Source organism: Paroedura picta, chromosome 1 (assembly GCF_049243985.1).
Source record: "Paroedura picta isolate Pp20150507F chromosome 1, Ppicta_v3.0, whole genome shotgun sequence".
Classification (NCBI taxonomy): Eukaryota; Metazoa; Chordata; class Lepidosauria; order Squamata; family Gekkonidae; genus Paroedura; species Paroedura picta.
The window spans coordinates 203,637,171-203,654,802 of NC_135369.1; the positions used below are offsets into that span (position 1 = coordinate 203,637,171).

Below are 17,632 nucleotides of genomic sequence, written 5' to 3' on the forward strand. Positions count from 1 at the left end.
TGAACGCCCCACTGTAATTCCTGAATGGGTAAATCTTTTCACAAAGCAGCTCCACAAAACAACAAGACTGTGAGGGACAAAAGGGACACACAATGGTGTGGGACCAAGGTCCTTTCCTGGACAGAGTTGAAAGCTGCACTTATGGTGCTCAGATCTACAAGGTTCATTATTTGGGTTTATTTTTATCCAGCATGCAGAAGGCTCATATGCTCAAGTAACCGGGCCTGGGTGGAGACCGAGATGGCTCCCGACCAAGTGGGCTCAAGGGTGACTTATATGTGCCGAAACCATGTTCCCCCAGCCCTTTGTTTCGGCTGAGCTAATTTTATGAAGATGGAGAGATTAACATTCTTCCCAGAATTGGCTGGGCATCTTCCCTCTCTGTTTTTTCCTTAATATTATTATATGGAAACGTTTTGTTCCTCTTTGCACTCTGCTGTGGAAAAATTCTTTCTGGCTTTTCATTTCCACAAATGTGCCCCTTTGGTCCATGCACAAAGGGCGCTTGCTCTGCGCATTCCTTTCCCCTCCTTTGCCTTTATCTGGAGCTGCATTTCTTGCACACACCTGATGGTTTCATTTTAATCTCAGAGACCAAAGGGACCCCTGAGGAAGTATATAGAGGGGTATACCTTGCCTCATCAGATGGGTGTCAGCCAGTCAGAATTGTGGATTTTGAAAGTGATCGTTGCCCCATCCCTTCAAGAGCATGCGTTCAAACTCCTGGCAACATGATCCCTCTAAGGTCCTCTAGTCCAACCCCCAGTCAAGGCAGGAACTACAGCCATAATAGACCCCCTAAGTAGGTATCCAATTGATAACTCAAGCAAAGAAGAATCCACCATCCCATGAGAGTGATGCTTCATTGTCAGGAAGCTCTTCCTCAATGTCAGAGGAAACCTTCCTTGCTGTACCTTATGTGTATGCTACACATCTGTTAATGTACGCGCTACACTCCTGCTAAGGCAGTCTACAATTGCATCAGCCTGTTTTGCTGCCGCATCACACAGCTGGCTCAAATTCTTCTTAGGGCCCGCTAAAACAGGGGTAGTCAACCTGTGGTCCTCCAGATGTTCATGGACTACAATTCCCATGAGACCCTGCCAGCGTTTGCTGGCAGGGGCTCATGGGAATTGTGGTCCATGAACATCTGGAGCACCACAGGTTGACTACCCCTGCACTAGAACTCCAAAGTCCCTTTCCCAGATGGTTTTACCCAGCCAGGTGTCACCCATGTGCTATTTGTACAGTTGACTTTTACTACCCAAGTCACACTTGTGCCTGTTTTGTCTCCTACTGCCCGCTCTTGCAGGGGCATTTTCAGGGGAAACCCACACAGGGTATGAAAAGCTTTCCTATGAAACCGAACCCTGATGGGAAATGCTTTCAGTCCAAGGGATTTCCACTGTGACCCTTAGCAGGACTGGTGGCTGCGCTAGTCTCTAATTAGTTGCTTGAGGCAGCAACATTTTGGGGTGTGAATTAAACAAATTTTGGCACCGCGAGCAGCCTTAAGTGTCTTGGCTTGGGCTCCATCCTCCTTAGTCGGGGATGAGCTCTCTCTCCTTGGGCTTTATCTTGGCCCTTTCCACTGGGAATTGTGGTGAACTACAGTGGATCTGAGAGCAGGCAATGGGGTCAGCTGCAGGTGGTCAAGGGTAGGCCATGTGAAATCTGGCCAGGAAAGGTGGGCCGTCTGCCGTTTGGCGGCCTGGGATTGTTCTCTGTGGAATGTCCTATCAGCCACTCATTATCTGCTACACAAAGCTTTACACCAGGGGTAGTCAAACTGCGGCCCTCCAGATGTCCATGGACTACAATTCCCAGAAGCCCCTGCCAGCGAATGCTGGCAGGGGATCCTGGGAATTGTGGTCCATGGACATCTGGAGGGCCGCAGTTTGACTACCCCTGCTTTACACGGTATTCCCCGGGGGAGATGGTATGATCATGTTTACCGGCAACTGGTTGTCTTTTACTCTTCATGCCCTTCAGGCTTTCTGTTACTAGGTTTGGCCTGCTGGTAGGCCCAAAGTTTAATTCCTCCATTCAAGATGTATGAAGCTAGGCTGTGGTGTGGTGCTGAATCCGTCCAGGAAACCTTTGTAATGGATAGAAGACAGAAGATGATTTCAGCAAGGGAGGGGTTGACAATCACGGGGTCTGCTTTTGTTTGTTTGCTTGTTTACTTAGTTCATCTGCTTTGGGCCTTTCTTCCCAATTGGGATGTAAAGCAACTTACATTATTCACCCTGTGAGGCTGAGAAGGTCAAGGTCACCCAGCCAGCCTCCATGTCGCTAGTGGGATTTGAACCTGGGTCTCCCAGTTGCTGATATGATACTCTTAACCTTACTAAAAGTCCAAGTAGACCCTGTCTGTTCAGCATTGTTTTCACTGGTGTTACTTACCTTTGTCAGCCACTGCTAAAACTCTGGGCTTGCCAGTTGGATTCTTGCTAAAGAAGCAGCCGGAGAAAGCTGAATTTCCGGCCTCTCAAATGCTAGTACCTAAGAAAAGAGGGAATCTGAAGAAGTACATTGCAAGCAGTTGTATTGAATTCTGCTTTGCATGAACTAAGCAGTCGCTGAAACCCAAACCAATTGCACTTGAAGATTTGGGGCCAAGGGCAGATCTCCAGACTCGTCAGGGAAACTAGGGGTACCCTGGGTGGGGGGTGGGAGGGTCAGCCACAGATCTCCTCTTTTTGGGCTGCAGACTGCCCTCCACTCCCTCACCCCCTTCCTGTTTCCTCGGCCCCTGTCCTGCTTGACCACTGAGAAGGTGGGGGCTTGATAAACCTGGCTTTATTGAGGCGGGGACGAGGATTATCCCCATTTTCCCCTTGACTTCCCCTGGCAAAGCCCCTTTTATTGCAAGGGGGAGCTGTCTACCATCAGCTACCAAGTCCGGGAGTATGCAAAGACCTCCAGCAAAGTTTTATTAGAGATCTGCATTCAATGTAAAAAAAGCCCAAAGGGCAAGAAAAAAAAAATTGCTTCCATAACCAGGCAAAGAAAAGCAACACAGGTTTCCCAAATGCATCTGAGCTATAGGATTGTTGCCCTTAGACAGGGTTGACATCCCTGACAAACCAATTTTTAGTTATTAGGTTTCAATCAGTACAACAAATGTTAAGGCTACTAGGGCTAATGGCCTCCACTACAGCAGACTTACCCTTTGGCCGTTAATGAATGAGGCCACTGCAGTTGTGGTTCCTCTCAGAGTATGATGCATGGTGCCATCTGAAGTGGAGTGAATTGAAATATTTAAATGTTCTCCCGCTATTTTTTTAGTGTTGTGGGTTTTAAGGTCAAATTTAGTCTTTGTGGGTTTTTTGTAGCATTGTGGATTTATGTCCAGTTATTGTTTTTACGTAGGGACTAGAGCTTTTTGTCCGATATCGAAAACTCATTAGTCCTTTATTGGAAGGAACTCTTTTAGACAGGGTGGAGTAGAGGTAGCAGTCGAGCCTAACTAGATAAACTCGGATGGATGGAGATGCAGAGGAAAAATGGTGAGAAAAGCCATTAACTAGAAGGACAGATTCCCCGAGAAGAGCAATCTGCACATCAGAGCCATAGAAAAGAAGGGATGCACAGATCTTGACTTGTTGTGTTCTGTGGAGTCCCTTTCTGGAGTCTGAGGCTAAGCATCAGCACAAAGTCCTTCACTTCCAAGCTGTAGTCTACACCAAGGGTAGTTAACCTGTGGTCCTCCAGATGTCCATGGACTACGCTGGCAGGAGGTCATGGGAATTGTAGTCCATGGACATCTGGAGGACCACAGGTGGACTACCCCTGGTCTACACGGGTGAGAACCACACCTGACCCCAGTTGGTCTGTTGTTGGCTCCATGGTATACATGTTACTCTAAGCGAGAGAAACAGGAACCTAAGTCTCAGTACTAGGCGATTAATTACCACAGAACTGTTTCACTATAGCCGAATCAAAATCTTTGTGAGCTTCAATGCAGCTGCAGAAGTGCCCAGCTTGAGAAGAAAGCCATCCACATGGCCTCTTTTAGGATTCTCAGACCTTTCGGTTGGGACGTTTTGCTCTGTCGATTCAAAGGCAGCCTTTTTTGTCCCTACTGCAGAAATCCCATGAACCACAAGAAAGCTGAACTTTTCAAAAATTCTGTTTTATGGCTCCATTTCCGAAAGCTCAAAAGCACCTCAAGGTATACACTGGTAAGGATTTTGCAAGCCCAGGTCAATCCTGAGGTCAATCTCTCACACGTTTCAGATAATTGGTTTAGATTGGACAGCTTTTTGTGCAGTGGTTAGGAGTACGGACTTCTAATCTGGCATGCCGGGTTTGATTCTGCACTCAACCACATGCAGCCAGCTGGGTGACCTTGGGCTCGCCACGGCACTGATAAAACTGTTCTGACCAAGCAGGAATATCAGGGCTCTCTCAGCCTCACCCACCTCACAGAGTGTCTGTTGTGGGGAGAGGAAAGGGAAGGCGAATGTAAGCCTTTTTGAGACTCCTTCGGGTAGGGAAAAGCGGCATATAAGAACCTTCTTCTTCTTCTTCTTCTTCTTCTTCTGTGGGATTGGGATCTGCATTGCCTATTATAAATCCTGAAACTCAGATATCAAGTATTTCTCAAAAGAAGATCAGGGTTATTTTTGAAAAACAAAAACAGGCTAGAGAGAGAGAGAGACTGGTTGTTCAGTTTGCAATTCAGTGAAATTCAAGGATGGAGCCTGGCCCTGGAGCCCGCAAAGATTGATTTGCTGAAAGTTGTTGAATGCAGCTTATTTGCTGTGAAATTGGAGTTACGCTTTGCTAACCTGGATAGTCCCATCTCGTTGGGTCTCAGAAGATAAGCAGGGTCCTGGTTAGAATTTGGACGGCAGATCACCCAGGAAGACGAGGGACACAGCACAGAGGCAAGCAATGGCAAACCAGCTGTGAACGAATCTTGCTTTGAAAAGGCTGGGTGGTCACTATAGGTTAGCTGCACCTTTATGGCACTTTTCACTGCCAACAGCCTGCATATTTGTCTAAGGCTCCTCAAGTCAGTATTGCTTTTAAATCACTTTAATGCAGGGGTAGTCAAACTGCGGCCCTCCAGATGTCCATGGACTACAATTCCCAGAAGCCCCTGCCAGCATTTGCTGGCAGGGGCTTCTGGGAATTGTGGTCCATGGACATCTGGAGGGCCGCAGTTTGACTACCCCTGCTTTAATGGATGATATTTTTCTAGTGGACATCTCCGGAGATTCTTGGTGTTTTGATAATAGACCAGATGGAGAATGAATCTATTCACAGAGAACTTATTGGCTAGAACAGCCTTTCTTAACCAGGGTTTCATAAAACCCTTGGGGTTTCTTGATGACTCTGGAAAGGTTTCCCAAATGGATGGGAATTAATTAATTTTAAACATTTACCACTCCTCCCAAACTGGCCAATGATGGACCTGGAAGAGGTGAGGAGGGGAGGGGCTCTGGGTAGGTGGGTACACAGCTATGCTTCCCAACCATATTCTGCACAATCATGTCACTTATGGGGTTTCTCAAAGGTAAAAAAGCTGAGAAAGGCTGGGTTAGAAGAAGAGCTGGCTTTTTTTTTTTACCTTGCTTTTCGCTACCTGAAGGAATCCCAAAATGGCTTCCAATCACCTTTCCTTCCTCTCCCCATAGCAGACTCCCTGTGAGGCAGGTGGGGCTGAGAGAGCTCTGAGAGAACTGCTCTGTGAGAACAACTCTTACAGGACTGTGATTAGCTGAAGGGCACCCAGCTGGCTGTATATGGAGGCGTGGGGAATCAAACCTAGTACGCCATTTCAAGAGCTGCTTCACCAAGCTGGTTCTGGGCTAATTTATCACGGCCTTGTATTTTGATGCTATTTCTTAAAAAAAAAAAAATTAATAGGTTTGGATCTAAAGCCTATGCAGTCATGCAAAAAGACCATATCACGACACGAGTCAGCATCTCTGTGTAATGAACATTATGCAGCAGCCTCTTTCTCAGAGTCAATAGTGTTGTGTGCTCTCTGGCAGCTTTGCTGGGAAATTAACAGTGAAGGGAACACAGTGAAAACTTGCTTTCATAGGGCCAAACTGGATGAAATGCAAAGAGAACCAGTGACTGCATCTCCACTGAATGGTTGTTTCCTAAATCGTATCCTCAGAAGGAGCTAGGGATGCCAGTCCCAAGGTGGGGCCTGGGGATCCCCTGGAATTCTAGCTCATCTCCAGGCGACAGAGACGAGTTCCACTGGAGAAAAGGGATACTTTGGAGAGGGGACTCCATAGCATTATCTTCCACTGAGGTCCGTTCCCGCCCCAAACGCTGCCCACTCCCAGCTTCACCTTCAATGTCTCCAGGTATTCCCCAAGCCAGAGCTGACAACCCAAGACAAAGCTCCCTGGGATCTGGACAAAATGGTAAAAGGAGAATAACTCTCTCTCTCATATGCCATTATTGATGTGGAACACATCTTCTGATGTTCTCACTGAAACGGAAGCACTCACGGACATGACATCCGTAAGTCTCGCCCCCCGAGCATGCTACAAGATGGAGGCGGCCAGCGGTGGTGGCGGAGGCTGGCCCAACCAATTACTAGTACCCGTTTCTTTCTACCTTTGGGAGCAGACCTAGAACTCTCACCTGTGGGGGCCTGTGAATTATTCCCTGGTCTTCGTGGGGGCTTGCTCTTCGTGGGGAATTGCTCATGCTCCTGTGTTCCTGAAGCAACATCTTCAGGCAGATCCTCGAAACAATTGCTGAGCATCAATGGGGCAGAGCTCCTTCTTATTCTTCTGCTCCTATGGATCCCGGGCATGTTCCAGGAAAGGAACAGAACAGGGATCAAGGTTCTTGAAGTCCATTTTTCATAAGGAAGGGTATATTTTGTTTGTCTCCAGGGAATCATCAGCTCTGAAAGGCTGCAGGCAAAACGTTTACTGTTGCTAATGCCATGGTTATCGTTCTTGTTGATGACACTTAATGTACAGTTACCAAATTTATATTGTACTGTCGCACAGCTCACGTTCCCTGTAAACCAGTCTGAGCCACAATGGGGGGCAGTATATAAATGCAAAAATAATATAAAAAGTAAAATAAATTATTTGTCAGAAAGGGGGGGAAACACCCCTTTTATTTATTTGTTTGTTTATGTATTTGTTTATGTATTTATGTATTTATTTATTTTAAATTTATTTCCCACCACTCCCTATGCAGCTCGTGGCGGGTCACAATGTCCTAAAACCCCATTAAACTCCCATTAAAAGACTTAAAATCTTTTGTGGTGGGGGGGGATGTTTACTCCAGGAAGTAACTGGAGAGCCAGGATACTCAGTGGCTTGGGAGCTCTGCTGGGCTCTGCTCCCCTGAGGGGCACCTACTTCCATGTTTCAGGAAAGGGGGCAGGTCTGTTGCTCAGGAGGGCTTGGGGATGGCTGTGGGTTCCCCCTGGAAGCAGCTGGTTCTCCAGATTAGAGTCTGCCTTTCTTGAACCACTACACCACGCTGCCACGCCTCAGCCTACTTCTCAAATACAGGCTTGGCCCATTCAGCAAAAGCCATTTCTTGAAAATAAATGAACGAAGCCCTTGATACTTTTGTTAAGACTAATTTGCAACACCTGTTCAGATCAATATCTTCCCTGCTGGCCTGAGCCTCATCTCTGGTCAAGGTAACCTCCATGTTTTCCCAGGCACATTTGTTACACCCGGGTGTGACCACCAAACCGCCAGACCCTGAGGCTCCAATAACAGTATTGTAGACCAGGGGCAGTCAACCTGTGGTCTTCCAGATGTCCATGGACTTCAATTCCCATGAGCCCCTGTCAGCAATCGCTGGCAGGGGCTCATGGGAATTGTAGTCCATGGACATCTGGATGACCACAGGTTGACTACCCCTGTTGTAGACCACACCAAAGCTTCCTCTTCCCCCAGCACCAATAATCTGCACAGGGATTTCACTTTGAAATGATAAACAACCCCATACTCCAAAACATTCCCAAGCTCACCAAATGGGCACTCCATCTCCCCTCCCAGAGTTATGCCCCACTTGTCACTAACCAAAGGAGGCTCAAAGTGGTTTCCAATCGCCTCCCCTTTCCCTCCCCACAACAGACACATTGTGAGGGAGGTGGGACTGAGAGAACTCCGAGAGAACTGTGACTGACTCCAGGTCACCCAACAGGCCCCTCTGAGTCCTCAAGTGACTTACAGTTGCTTTCTCTCCCTCTCCCCACAACAGACATGCTGTAGGCGAGGCTGAGAAAGCTCAGAGAGAACTGTGACTGGCTCAAAGTCACCCAGCTGGCTTCATGTGGAGGAGGAGAAGTAGGGAATTAAACCCAGTTCTCCAGATTAGAGTCCGCCGCTCTGAACCACAGTAAGAAATTGGCTCTCAGAGGCCCTTCAAGACCAACTCTCTCAGCCTAACCTAACTAATAGGGCAGCCGTGAGGATAGTTTGAAGAAGGGAGAGCTGTGCATGCAGCAGATGTTCATGCGTCATCGGAGAGACAAATTGGTAAGTTATAAAGTTGCACCGTTATGTGGCCTGGGGAGGCTACAGTTCGTTCTCAGTCATCTCCTGGATTGTAGAAGCAATGAGCTCCCCGGCATGTTTCACAGTCTGTGTTTGCAGAATGCTTTTTTGGTACTGCTGTAGATGGCAATCTTGAGCAGGGGTAGTCAAACTGCGGCCCTCCAGATGTCCATGAACTACAATTCCCAGGAGCCCCTGCCAGCGAATGTTTGACTACCCCTGATCTTGAGGGCGACTTATGGGAAGGTTACGCAAGCTGATTCGGCAACATCCCTTCCAGTCTGCCAGAAGGACCACAAAGGGTCTTTGCGTACAAGGGCCATTGAAACAGCTAATCAGAACGTCCAGAGCCCCCTCCCCACCACTGACCCCTTCTATCAGGGGCAGCCAAACTGTGGCTCTCCAGATGTCCATGGACTACCATCGCCCGACCACTCATGGGAATTATAGTCCATGGACATCTGGAGAGCCACAGTTCGGCCACCCCTGTCCTTATATCATGATTTGGTCTAGGGTCCGGTTTGACCCCCTTTATTTCTTCTTCTGGCAGCCCTCCTGCCCCTTCACATGACAGGAAGACATGTGGCAGGTATGCAGAGCATCTCCACCTGTTGAATTTCATGTAGCTGTTAAAAGCACCAGGAATCCTGCCTGAAGGTGACCATCAGTAGTACAGCTCCATCACTGGGGTGCGGAAGAGGGATTGCCTGCCTTTCGCGCTGTGCACGCTTGGTTGTGAGTCTGTGCGTGTTAAATGTAAAACCTTGAAGGTGGGATCGATGCCTTTTCACTGTCAGGAGAGGGGGGGTGTAACCTTCCCCGCAAACGTGTCGGCAAGACGGGCGCTCAGCCGAAAACAGCGGCGGCGATGATTCAGTCGCCGGGCGAAGGCTGCCTAAATGGATTTAGTGCCGTAGCTCATCACGATGCTCGGTTTGCGCCACTGTGCTGCCCGGAGATAAAAAGGCTTGCGCGGTGCCTGCGTGTGTGTGTGTGCGGGGGGGGGGGGGGGAGTTTCGCTTCTGCCAGGCTCCGTGGTGATGTCATTGCTTTGTGAGGACAGAAGATCTCGGCCGGCCACTATTCCGTGCTTGCTTTGCCCGTGGTGGCTCTGAGGCAGGCAGGAAACAACGTGGAGAGGAGCCGGTGCATCTCAGCATCTCCGTGCTCCTCTGTGCGCTTCTCCCGCTCGCTCGCTTGCTCTTTGCTCGTTTTTCATGCAGTTGTTGTTTTTAAGGCTGAAGGAGGGCTCGGGAGGCTTAAAGCGGCAGGGGCAGTTGGGAGGTTCCCTCAGCACCCCCGGGTCCAGTGGGGGAATGCCAACCCGTGCCATGGACTGCGATGTCTCCGCTCTGGTTGCGTGCGTCGTGGACATCGAGGTTTTCACCAGCCAAGATGTTAAGGTATGTGCCTCGTTTCTCTTTCGCGGAGACCTCAAAGGGGACGAGGTGGTAATGTGGTGACGGTCCCAAGCCCCATCTCCTCGGGACTTCAGGAAGAGCTGTGCAGTTGTCCTTCTGAGCGGAGGAAGATTGCCTTGGCATAGGGACGCTGGTGGGTCATGCTCATCTCTCCGTGCCCTTTCCGACGGGTGGTAAGCGCGAGAGGAAACAATTTACGATTCCTGCACGCCCGTTTGGCAGCAAGGTCAGAAGCCAATGAGAAACGTTCAAGGCGGTAAACCAGTTTTGGGTGTTTCCTTTCAAAATTGTGCTTGGACGTTTGCGTCTTTTCCTGCCCTACGAACAAGTCTTTCGATGCAGTGTGTCTGTCGAAATCACAATGTAGATCGTGTTGGGAACGAAAGTTGGGGAGCGCCTACAGATGCGTTACTTCAGCACAACTCTATACGTAGGAGACAGAGAGAGAGGCTGGGTCGTCCGTCTTTCGATGTTGCTGTCCTGGCTTGTCTTGACACCGGGGACCGACACCTCGGACTAAAACCTGCTTTCCCCTCTCTTCATTCCGCTGAAAAGGGGAACTTTAACGAAGCGTGTCCGTGGAAGGCAGAGAGGGAAACCTTCTGCTTAAATTAGAGGCACCATCAAGTGCAGGGGTAGTCAAACTGCGGCCCTCCAGATGTCCATGGACGACAATTCCCAGGAGCCCATGCCAGCATTCGCTGGCAGGGGCTCCTGGGAATTGTAGTCCATGGACATCTGGAGGGCCGCAGTTTGACTACCCCTGATCTGATCAAGTGGAATGGAGGATCACTTTGTTGTTTCGTTTTGGGAAGGCGAACCGAAAAGCCCCGCTAGCGACTGATCCTGCGAGGGAGAAGTCTTTCTTCCGGATGTTGTTTCCGGAGGAGTCTGAGGTGTAACCGGCTGCTTTTGAAATCGCTTCGTCAATCCCAAAAACAGCTTCGGTTCTCAGAATCACAGGCCGTCCTTTCGTGGGTCTGCTCCGCGGTACTTCTTTGGTCGGTGAGCAGTTAGGTGGAGGCGGTCTCAGCACCTGTGCTCACAGGTTAGCGGACTGGGTAGGAGGCACCCGTATTTCCACCTGTCTCCTAGCTAAGCCCAGGCTGTAAGGCAGGGGTAGTCAACCTGTGGTCCTCCGGACGGCCATGGACTACAATTCCCATGAGCCCCTGCCAGCGTTTGCTGGCAGGGGCTCATGGGAATTGTAGTCCATGGCCGTCTGGAGGACCACAGGTTGACTACCATTGCTGTAAGGGACCTGCCAGCACAGAGGCTTCTCCCCAGCACCTTGGAGCTTTCCTCTGACAAGGGGATCAAGGGGAAGGCTGATCCCAGAATGGATCCACAGGGGAAAGCTCTGGCTTTGAAGCTCTGGCTTTGCCACCTTTTCACTGCATTCCCAGTATCCTTGTAGCATTGTGTAGGAGAGCTGGGGTTTTGTACCCTGTTTTTTGTTACCCGAAGGAGACTCAAAGCAGCTCATGATACTTCCTCTCCCCTGCCTCGGGCACCTCGCGAGGCAGGTAGGACTGAGAGAGCTCTGAGAGAACTGTGACTGGCCCAAGGTCACTCAGCAGGCCTCATGAATCTCAGTGGCTTATAATCATCCATCCTTCCTCTCCCCACAACAGACACCCTGTGAGATTGGTAGGGCTGAGAGAGAGCTCTGAGAGAACTGTGATTGGCCCAAGGTCACTCAGCAGGCCTCATGAATCTCAGTGGCTTATAATCATCCACCCTTCCTCTCCCCACAACAGACACCCTGTGAGATTGGTAGGGCTGAGAGAGAGCTCTGAGAGAACTGTGACTGGCCCAAGGTCACTCAGCAGGCCTCATGAATCTCAGTGGCTTATAATCATCCACCCTTCCTCTCCCCACAACAGACACCCTGTGAGATTGGTAGGGCTGAGAGAGAGCTCTGAGAGAACTGTGACTGGCCCAAGGTCACTCAGCAGGCCTCATGAATCTCAGTGGCTTATAATCATCCATCCTTCCTCTCCCCACAACAGACACCCTGTGAGATTGGTAGGGCTGAGAGAGAGCTCTGAGAGAACTGTGACTGGCCCAAGGTCACTCAGCAGGCCTCATGAATCTCAGTGGCTTATAATCATCTATCCTTCCTCTCCCCACAACAGACACCCTGTGAGATTGGTAGGGCTGAGAGAGAGCTCTGAGAGAACTGTGACTGGCCCAAGGTCCAACTAGCAGGCCTCATGACTCTTCAAGTGGCTTACAATCACCTCCCCTTGCTCTCATGAAAACAGGCACCCTGAGAGGTAGGTGGGGCTTAGAGAGAGCTCCGAGAGAACTGTGACTGGGCCAAGGTCACCCAGCTGGCTGCAAGTGGAGGAGTGGGGAATCGAACCCACCTCTCCAGATTCGAGGCCGTCGCTCCTAGACCCTACAGCGAGAAGCAAGGACTTTCAGAGGGGAACTGTGCTGGTCTGCTGTGGAATAGCTGACCTTGAGTCTAGTGGCACCTCACAGACCAACCAGAATTTTGAGGCATTAGTGTTGCATCAGAAAGAGGGAGGTTTGGCTCTCAGAAGTTCATACCCTTAAAATCCTGTTGATCTCGAAATTGCTACCAGACGCAAATCTAGGTACATTATTGTTTATTTTTTTAAAGATGGGCTGATCCAGGATTCCAATAGATCAGGGTTAGTCAACCTGTGGTCCTCCAGGTGTCCATGGACTGCAATTCCCAGGAGCCCCTGCCAGCGTTCGCTGGCAGGGGCTCCTGGGAATTGTAGTCCATGGACATCTGGAGGACCACAGGTTGACTACCGCTGCAGTAGATCACTGTTGAGGCATTTATCTCTACTAGTAATATGACTTAAATCCTAACTTTGTCATAGAAATCAGGTCAGTTTAAAAGGGTACTTGAGAATTCAGCGCCATGTGCTCAGGACCTGGATGCTGAGAGCAACGTGCATTTTACAACAAAAATACTGAAAAGCAACTTCAGAGGCTGTGTGTGTGTGTGTGGGGTGTGTGTGTGTGATTAACCCATTCCCTCCTGCTCTCTGTCCACGTAATGCCACCTATTCACAGGTGCTTTTCCCCCACAGGAGGAAATAGGCTTTGCTTCAGTGTGTGTGTTTTAAAAAACGGAAATAAAGAAAGGTAATAAAAGGGGAAAGAAGCCCTATGCTGCCTGTAATCTGTCTTTGGCTCGGCCTTCAAGAGTAACGGAGCAATCCTGGGCGTTCCTGTGGGTACAAGAGGCCTTGATGACCAGCCGCTTTTATTCATGTGTCGCCAAGTTGCAGTGAATTTTGGTGACCCCAATAAGGATCTTCCAAGGCAAGGGAGGAGCAGAGGGGGGGGGGTGCCATTGCCTTCCTCTGCAGAGTCTTCCTCGGCAGTCTCTCATCCAAGTACTGTCCTTGCTTAGCTTCTGAGATCCAACAAGATTAGGCTGTAGAGCAGGGGTAGCCAAACTGCGGCCCTCCAGAGGTCCATGGACTACAATTACCATCAGCCCATGCCAGCACCATGCCCTGCTGTAGAGGAAGGTGGGTACAGCCAGTGGTGGCAGGTGCCCAAAGCTCTTTCAGGGGGATGCCACGAGTTCCAATCCAGATTCTGGACTCAGAGGGCTCTCCCATCCCATGGCCACACATTGTTCTTTCCAGGGCGGAAAGCCTGAGGAATGTTTTGAGGGTTTCTCAACGGTAAAAGAGGTGAGAAAGTCTGGGCTACAGCCTTTTTTAAAAAGTTTGTTAATACGCATTTGTGGTTTCATCCTCCCTACTCCCCTGGCTTACAAGGCAGCACAACACTCTCTCACACTGAATTCCTAGGGGCAAGCCACCTGATAAAACATGAAACCCAACTCTGAATTCGCCAGCCTTTCCTCACACAAGTCTGGAAAACGCCGTGGGACAGGGGAAAGGAAAAGTGCACACCTCCCTGCCCACAGAATCCGTAAATGTGAGAATGCCTTCAATAAGTAGGGTTGCCAATCTCCAGGTGATAATTGGAGATCTCCTGGGATAACTGCTGATTTCCAGGCAGCAGAGAGAGAGAGAAAACGGGAGAAGGCTGCTTTGGAAGGTGGCCTCCATTGGGATCATCCCCTATTGAAGTCCTTCCCCTCCCATTCTCAAACTCCACCCTCCTCATGCTCCCCCTCCCCCCCAAAAAAAATCCTTAGCTGTTTCCCAACCCAGAGCTGGCAACTCGATTCAATAAGGCAGGGGTAGTCAAACTGCGGCCCTCCAGATATCCACGGACTACAATTCCCATGAGCCCCTGCCAGCGAACGCTGGCAGGGGCTCGTGGGAATTGTAGTCCGTGGACATCTGGGGGGCCGCAGTTTGACAACCCTTGCAATAAGGTGTCTGGACTTTTCTCCCTCCGGGTCAGGAGGACAGCTGGATGGGTGTTTCCCATCTCTCCTTGAGGGAGGCAGATCATTTGAATATTTTGCCTTCCTGTGGGAAACGCCCCTCCGAAGCCAGTCTTCTTCCTGCCTCGCGAGGGAGCAGACGTGGCTTAGTGTCCCGTCTGTTGTGTGAGCAAGGCAAGGCTAGTTAGTGTTTAGGTTTTTTCAGGACAGCAAAGCCGGCATCGTCGAGCAGAGCTCCCTCTAACTGCGCCGGATCGGGCAGAGAGGTCGAGCTCCGCGGCGGCGACCGCGTGGTCGGCTCGAAGCCGGGGAGCCCGTCCGGGCTGAAAATTGCAGAGGCCGGCGTCGGCGGGCAGAGCTCCCTCCTGGCTGCGCCGGATCGGGCAGCGAGGTAGAGCTCCGCGGCGGCGGCCGCGTAATCGGCTCGCAGCCGAGGAACAGCCGTTGGGCCGCAGATTGCGGCGGCGGTCGTTTGCGGGTCGCATCGACGAGCAGAGCTCCCTCTAGGCTGCGCCGAATCAGGCAGCGAGGTTGAGCTCCGCGGCGGCGACCGCGTGTTCGGCTCGTGGTCGGCGGCCATTTTGGAATCGCGCCGAAATGGCGGCGGAGCGCCGCAAGGGCGCGTTCTCCTCAGAGGATGAGGAAAGCCACCTAGATTGCTCCCTGGCTCCCAGTGGGGTGGTGGCTGGCACGAGCGGGGCCGAATCGTCGCAGAAGGGGGCAGGGGAGCAAGGACAGCGCTCCAAGTCTGCCAGGCCCGCAAAACGTGCACGAGGCCCTCCTAAGCCGGCTGAACCAGCGGCTGCAGATGCAGGGCCGGACCAGGGAGCCTCCACAGCGGCCAGAAGGCAACCCGAGGCGGAGGCTTCCACTTCATCTACACACAGCGGCAGACAAGAGACTGGTAACGTTGAGGCCAATTCTGGCCACCTTCTTTTACCTCCTGAATTGCTTTCTATGGTCCAAACTGCCGTGCAGGCTGAAATAGCTAAGGTGTGCCAACATATGTTACCCGCTGTGGATAGGCCTTCATTTTCGAGGTCTAGGTCTTCATCCCCTGAGTCTAGAGCTTCCAGGAGGAGTGGATCGCAGAGGAGATCTCCTAGGAGGCCTCGCGCCAGGGCTCGCTGGCCCACTAAGGCAGCGCAGAAGAGGCTCCATTGTTCCCCACAACAATCTCCTTCCTCGGAGGAGGATTTGGAAGCAAGAGAAAGGGACGAGTGTGATTTCATTACTGATGAGGATGAGGTGGAGCCTATTCAGGTGCCTCAGCAAACTGAGCGTTTCTTTAATGCTGAGGATTTCCAATTTCTACTTAACAAGTCCATTTCTATTTTGGAATTGAAACAGACAGGTTCTGAGGAACCACCTAGCAAGCAGGCTAGGAAGTATTATGGACCGTGGGGCAGTGGTGAATTTTTCCCTAAACCAGAGACAAATCTGAGGAATTTTCCCATGCCAGAATCCTTTGAAAGGAAGATTCGAGCAGAGTGGGAGAAGCCCTTAGTGTCCAAGCAGTTCCCTTCGTTTATTCGGAAAATGTATGCTCTGCCTGACTATGCTGAGTCCTTCCTGCAGGTACCGGTGATTGATGGTCCAGTGGCAGCGCTGCAGTCGTCAGGTTTGGTCTCGGAGGATGGCGAAGGACATCTGAAGGATGTAATGGATCGCAAGTCAGAAACAGCATTGCGTAAGGCGCACGAAGCCATGGCAATGGCTATCAGAGCGGCCACCACAGCATCCGTGGTGGCTAGGGCCTCTATGGCTTGGTGTAGGAAGTTACTTACGCTAATTCCGGAGTCAGAAGGCAGACTGCAGGAGGGGACGAATAGGATTCTAAAGGCCTCAGCGTTTAGTGCGGATGCCTCCTTAGACATTGTGGTGTTCGCAGCAAGAGCCATGGCATCTACTGCAGTGGCCAGGAGACTTTTATGGTTGAAGGCTTGGCCGGCTGACGCCCATTCTAAGACCACTGTTGCGGCTTATCCTTTTCAGGGCGACAAATTAATTGGAGATTCCCTGGATAGAGTTTTGGTAGAAACCAGGGATAAGAAGAAGGCTTTCCCACGGCGTATTCGCAGGGATGGGAAGCCCTTTCCGTCTGCCTTCCGGAATCAAGGGTCTGGTCCCAGGTTTAGACCGGAAGGCAGGAGAGGATCTTGGGGCCAGTCAAGGCAGTCGTTTCGTAGAGGGGCGTTCAGCGCTCGAGGTAGCAGGTTCCGACAGCAGAGATCGGGACGCGCAGATGCCGATAAAGGAAATCAAGCATGACTCGCGGCTCTTACCAGTAGGGGGACGGTTAGCGCATTTCCAGCGACAGTGGATGGATCCCGAGATAGATGCATGGTCTCAAAGACTGATAAAATCAGGATACCACATAGAGTTTGCGCAAGTACCTCCGGACAAGTTTTTTCCTTCCCCGATATCCAAGGTTCCCGAGAAAAGGGATCGCATGTTGAAGGCAATAGAACATTTAATTCAGATAAAGGCGGTAGAGCCGGTTCCTCAGGAGGAGAGAGGACAAGGAGTTTACTCCCTTCTCTTCACCGTACCCAAAAAGACCGGGGATTGGAGAGCGATCCTCAATCTAAAGTTCGTGAACACGTTTATTCCCCTAAAGAAGTTCAGGATGGAAACGCTGAAGTCAATTGCGGAAGCACTGCAAAGAGGGGAGTTCCTGACTTCCCTAGATCTCAAGGAGGCCTATCTGCACGTACCCATAGCGGCGGAACACAGGCGCTTCTTGCGTTTCTGCGTAGAGGGGCGGCATTACCAATACAGGGCTCTCCCGTTCGGGCTCTCCACCGCCCCCCGAGTGTTCACGAAGTTAGTAGTGAATATGGTAGCCATTTTACGACAGGAGGGCATCCATATTCATCCGTATCTCGACGACCTGTTGATCAGAGCGCCGTCGCTCGAGTTAGCGAGCCAGTTCACGGACAGAGCAATTTCAGTTTTCGAACACTTCGGTTTCTTAATCAACAAGGAAAAGAGTTCGTTAGTTCCGTCACAGAGGATAGAGCATCTGGGGGTGGTTATAGACACGGTTCAATGTGCACTTTTTCTCCCTCAGAAGAAGATGCTGAAAACGATTCAGTTGATGGCCCAGGTGGTCCAGGCGAGACGATCCTCCTTGCTACAGCTGGCAAAGACTCTCGGAGTGCTGGTGTCCTGCACGGAAGTCATACAGTGGGCCAGAGCTCGAGCCAGGCCTCTGCAGAGAACGCTCAGACCATTTCAGGAGCGGATTTCGCGGAAGAGGGATCTCTTAGTGTCTCTCGATCGCCAGGTCAAGAAGGAGCTGTGCTGGTGGACGGTAAAAGCCAATTTGAGAACAGGCAAGA

General features: G+C 50.7%; 2 protein-coding genes and 1 long non-coding RNA gene across 3 annotated transcripts in view; 2 read left to right on the forward strand and 1 right to left on the reverse strand.

Moving 5' to 3' along the window:
* Positions 1-17,632, forward strand: part of LOC143827611 (phospholipid phosphatase 3-like) — a 53,764-nt gene that overhangs the window by 25,808 nt on the left and 10,324 nt on the right.
* Positions 1,969-6,892, reverse strand: LOC143823118 (uncharacterized). The gene is made up of 3 exons (XR_013226387.1): positions 6,619-6,892; positions 2,407-2,505; positions 1,969-2,098 (listed from the first exon to the last, which is right to left on the reverse strand). It is a non-coding gene; the product is annotated as an uncharacterized LOC143823118 (long non-coding RNA).
* Positions 9,566-17,632, forward strand: part of RCAN2 (regulator of calcineurin 2) — a 37,985-nt gene continuing 29,918 nt past the window's right edge. Inside the window, exon 1 of the mRNA XM_077317301.1 lies at positions 9,566-9,913. Coding sequence (XP_077173416.1) covers positions 9,728-9,913 — 186 coding nt within the window. The 5' untranslated portion in view covers positions 9,566-9,727. The remainder of the gene's footprint in view (positions 9,914-17,632) is intronic.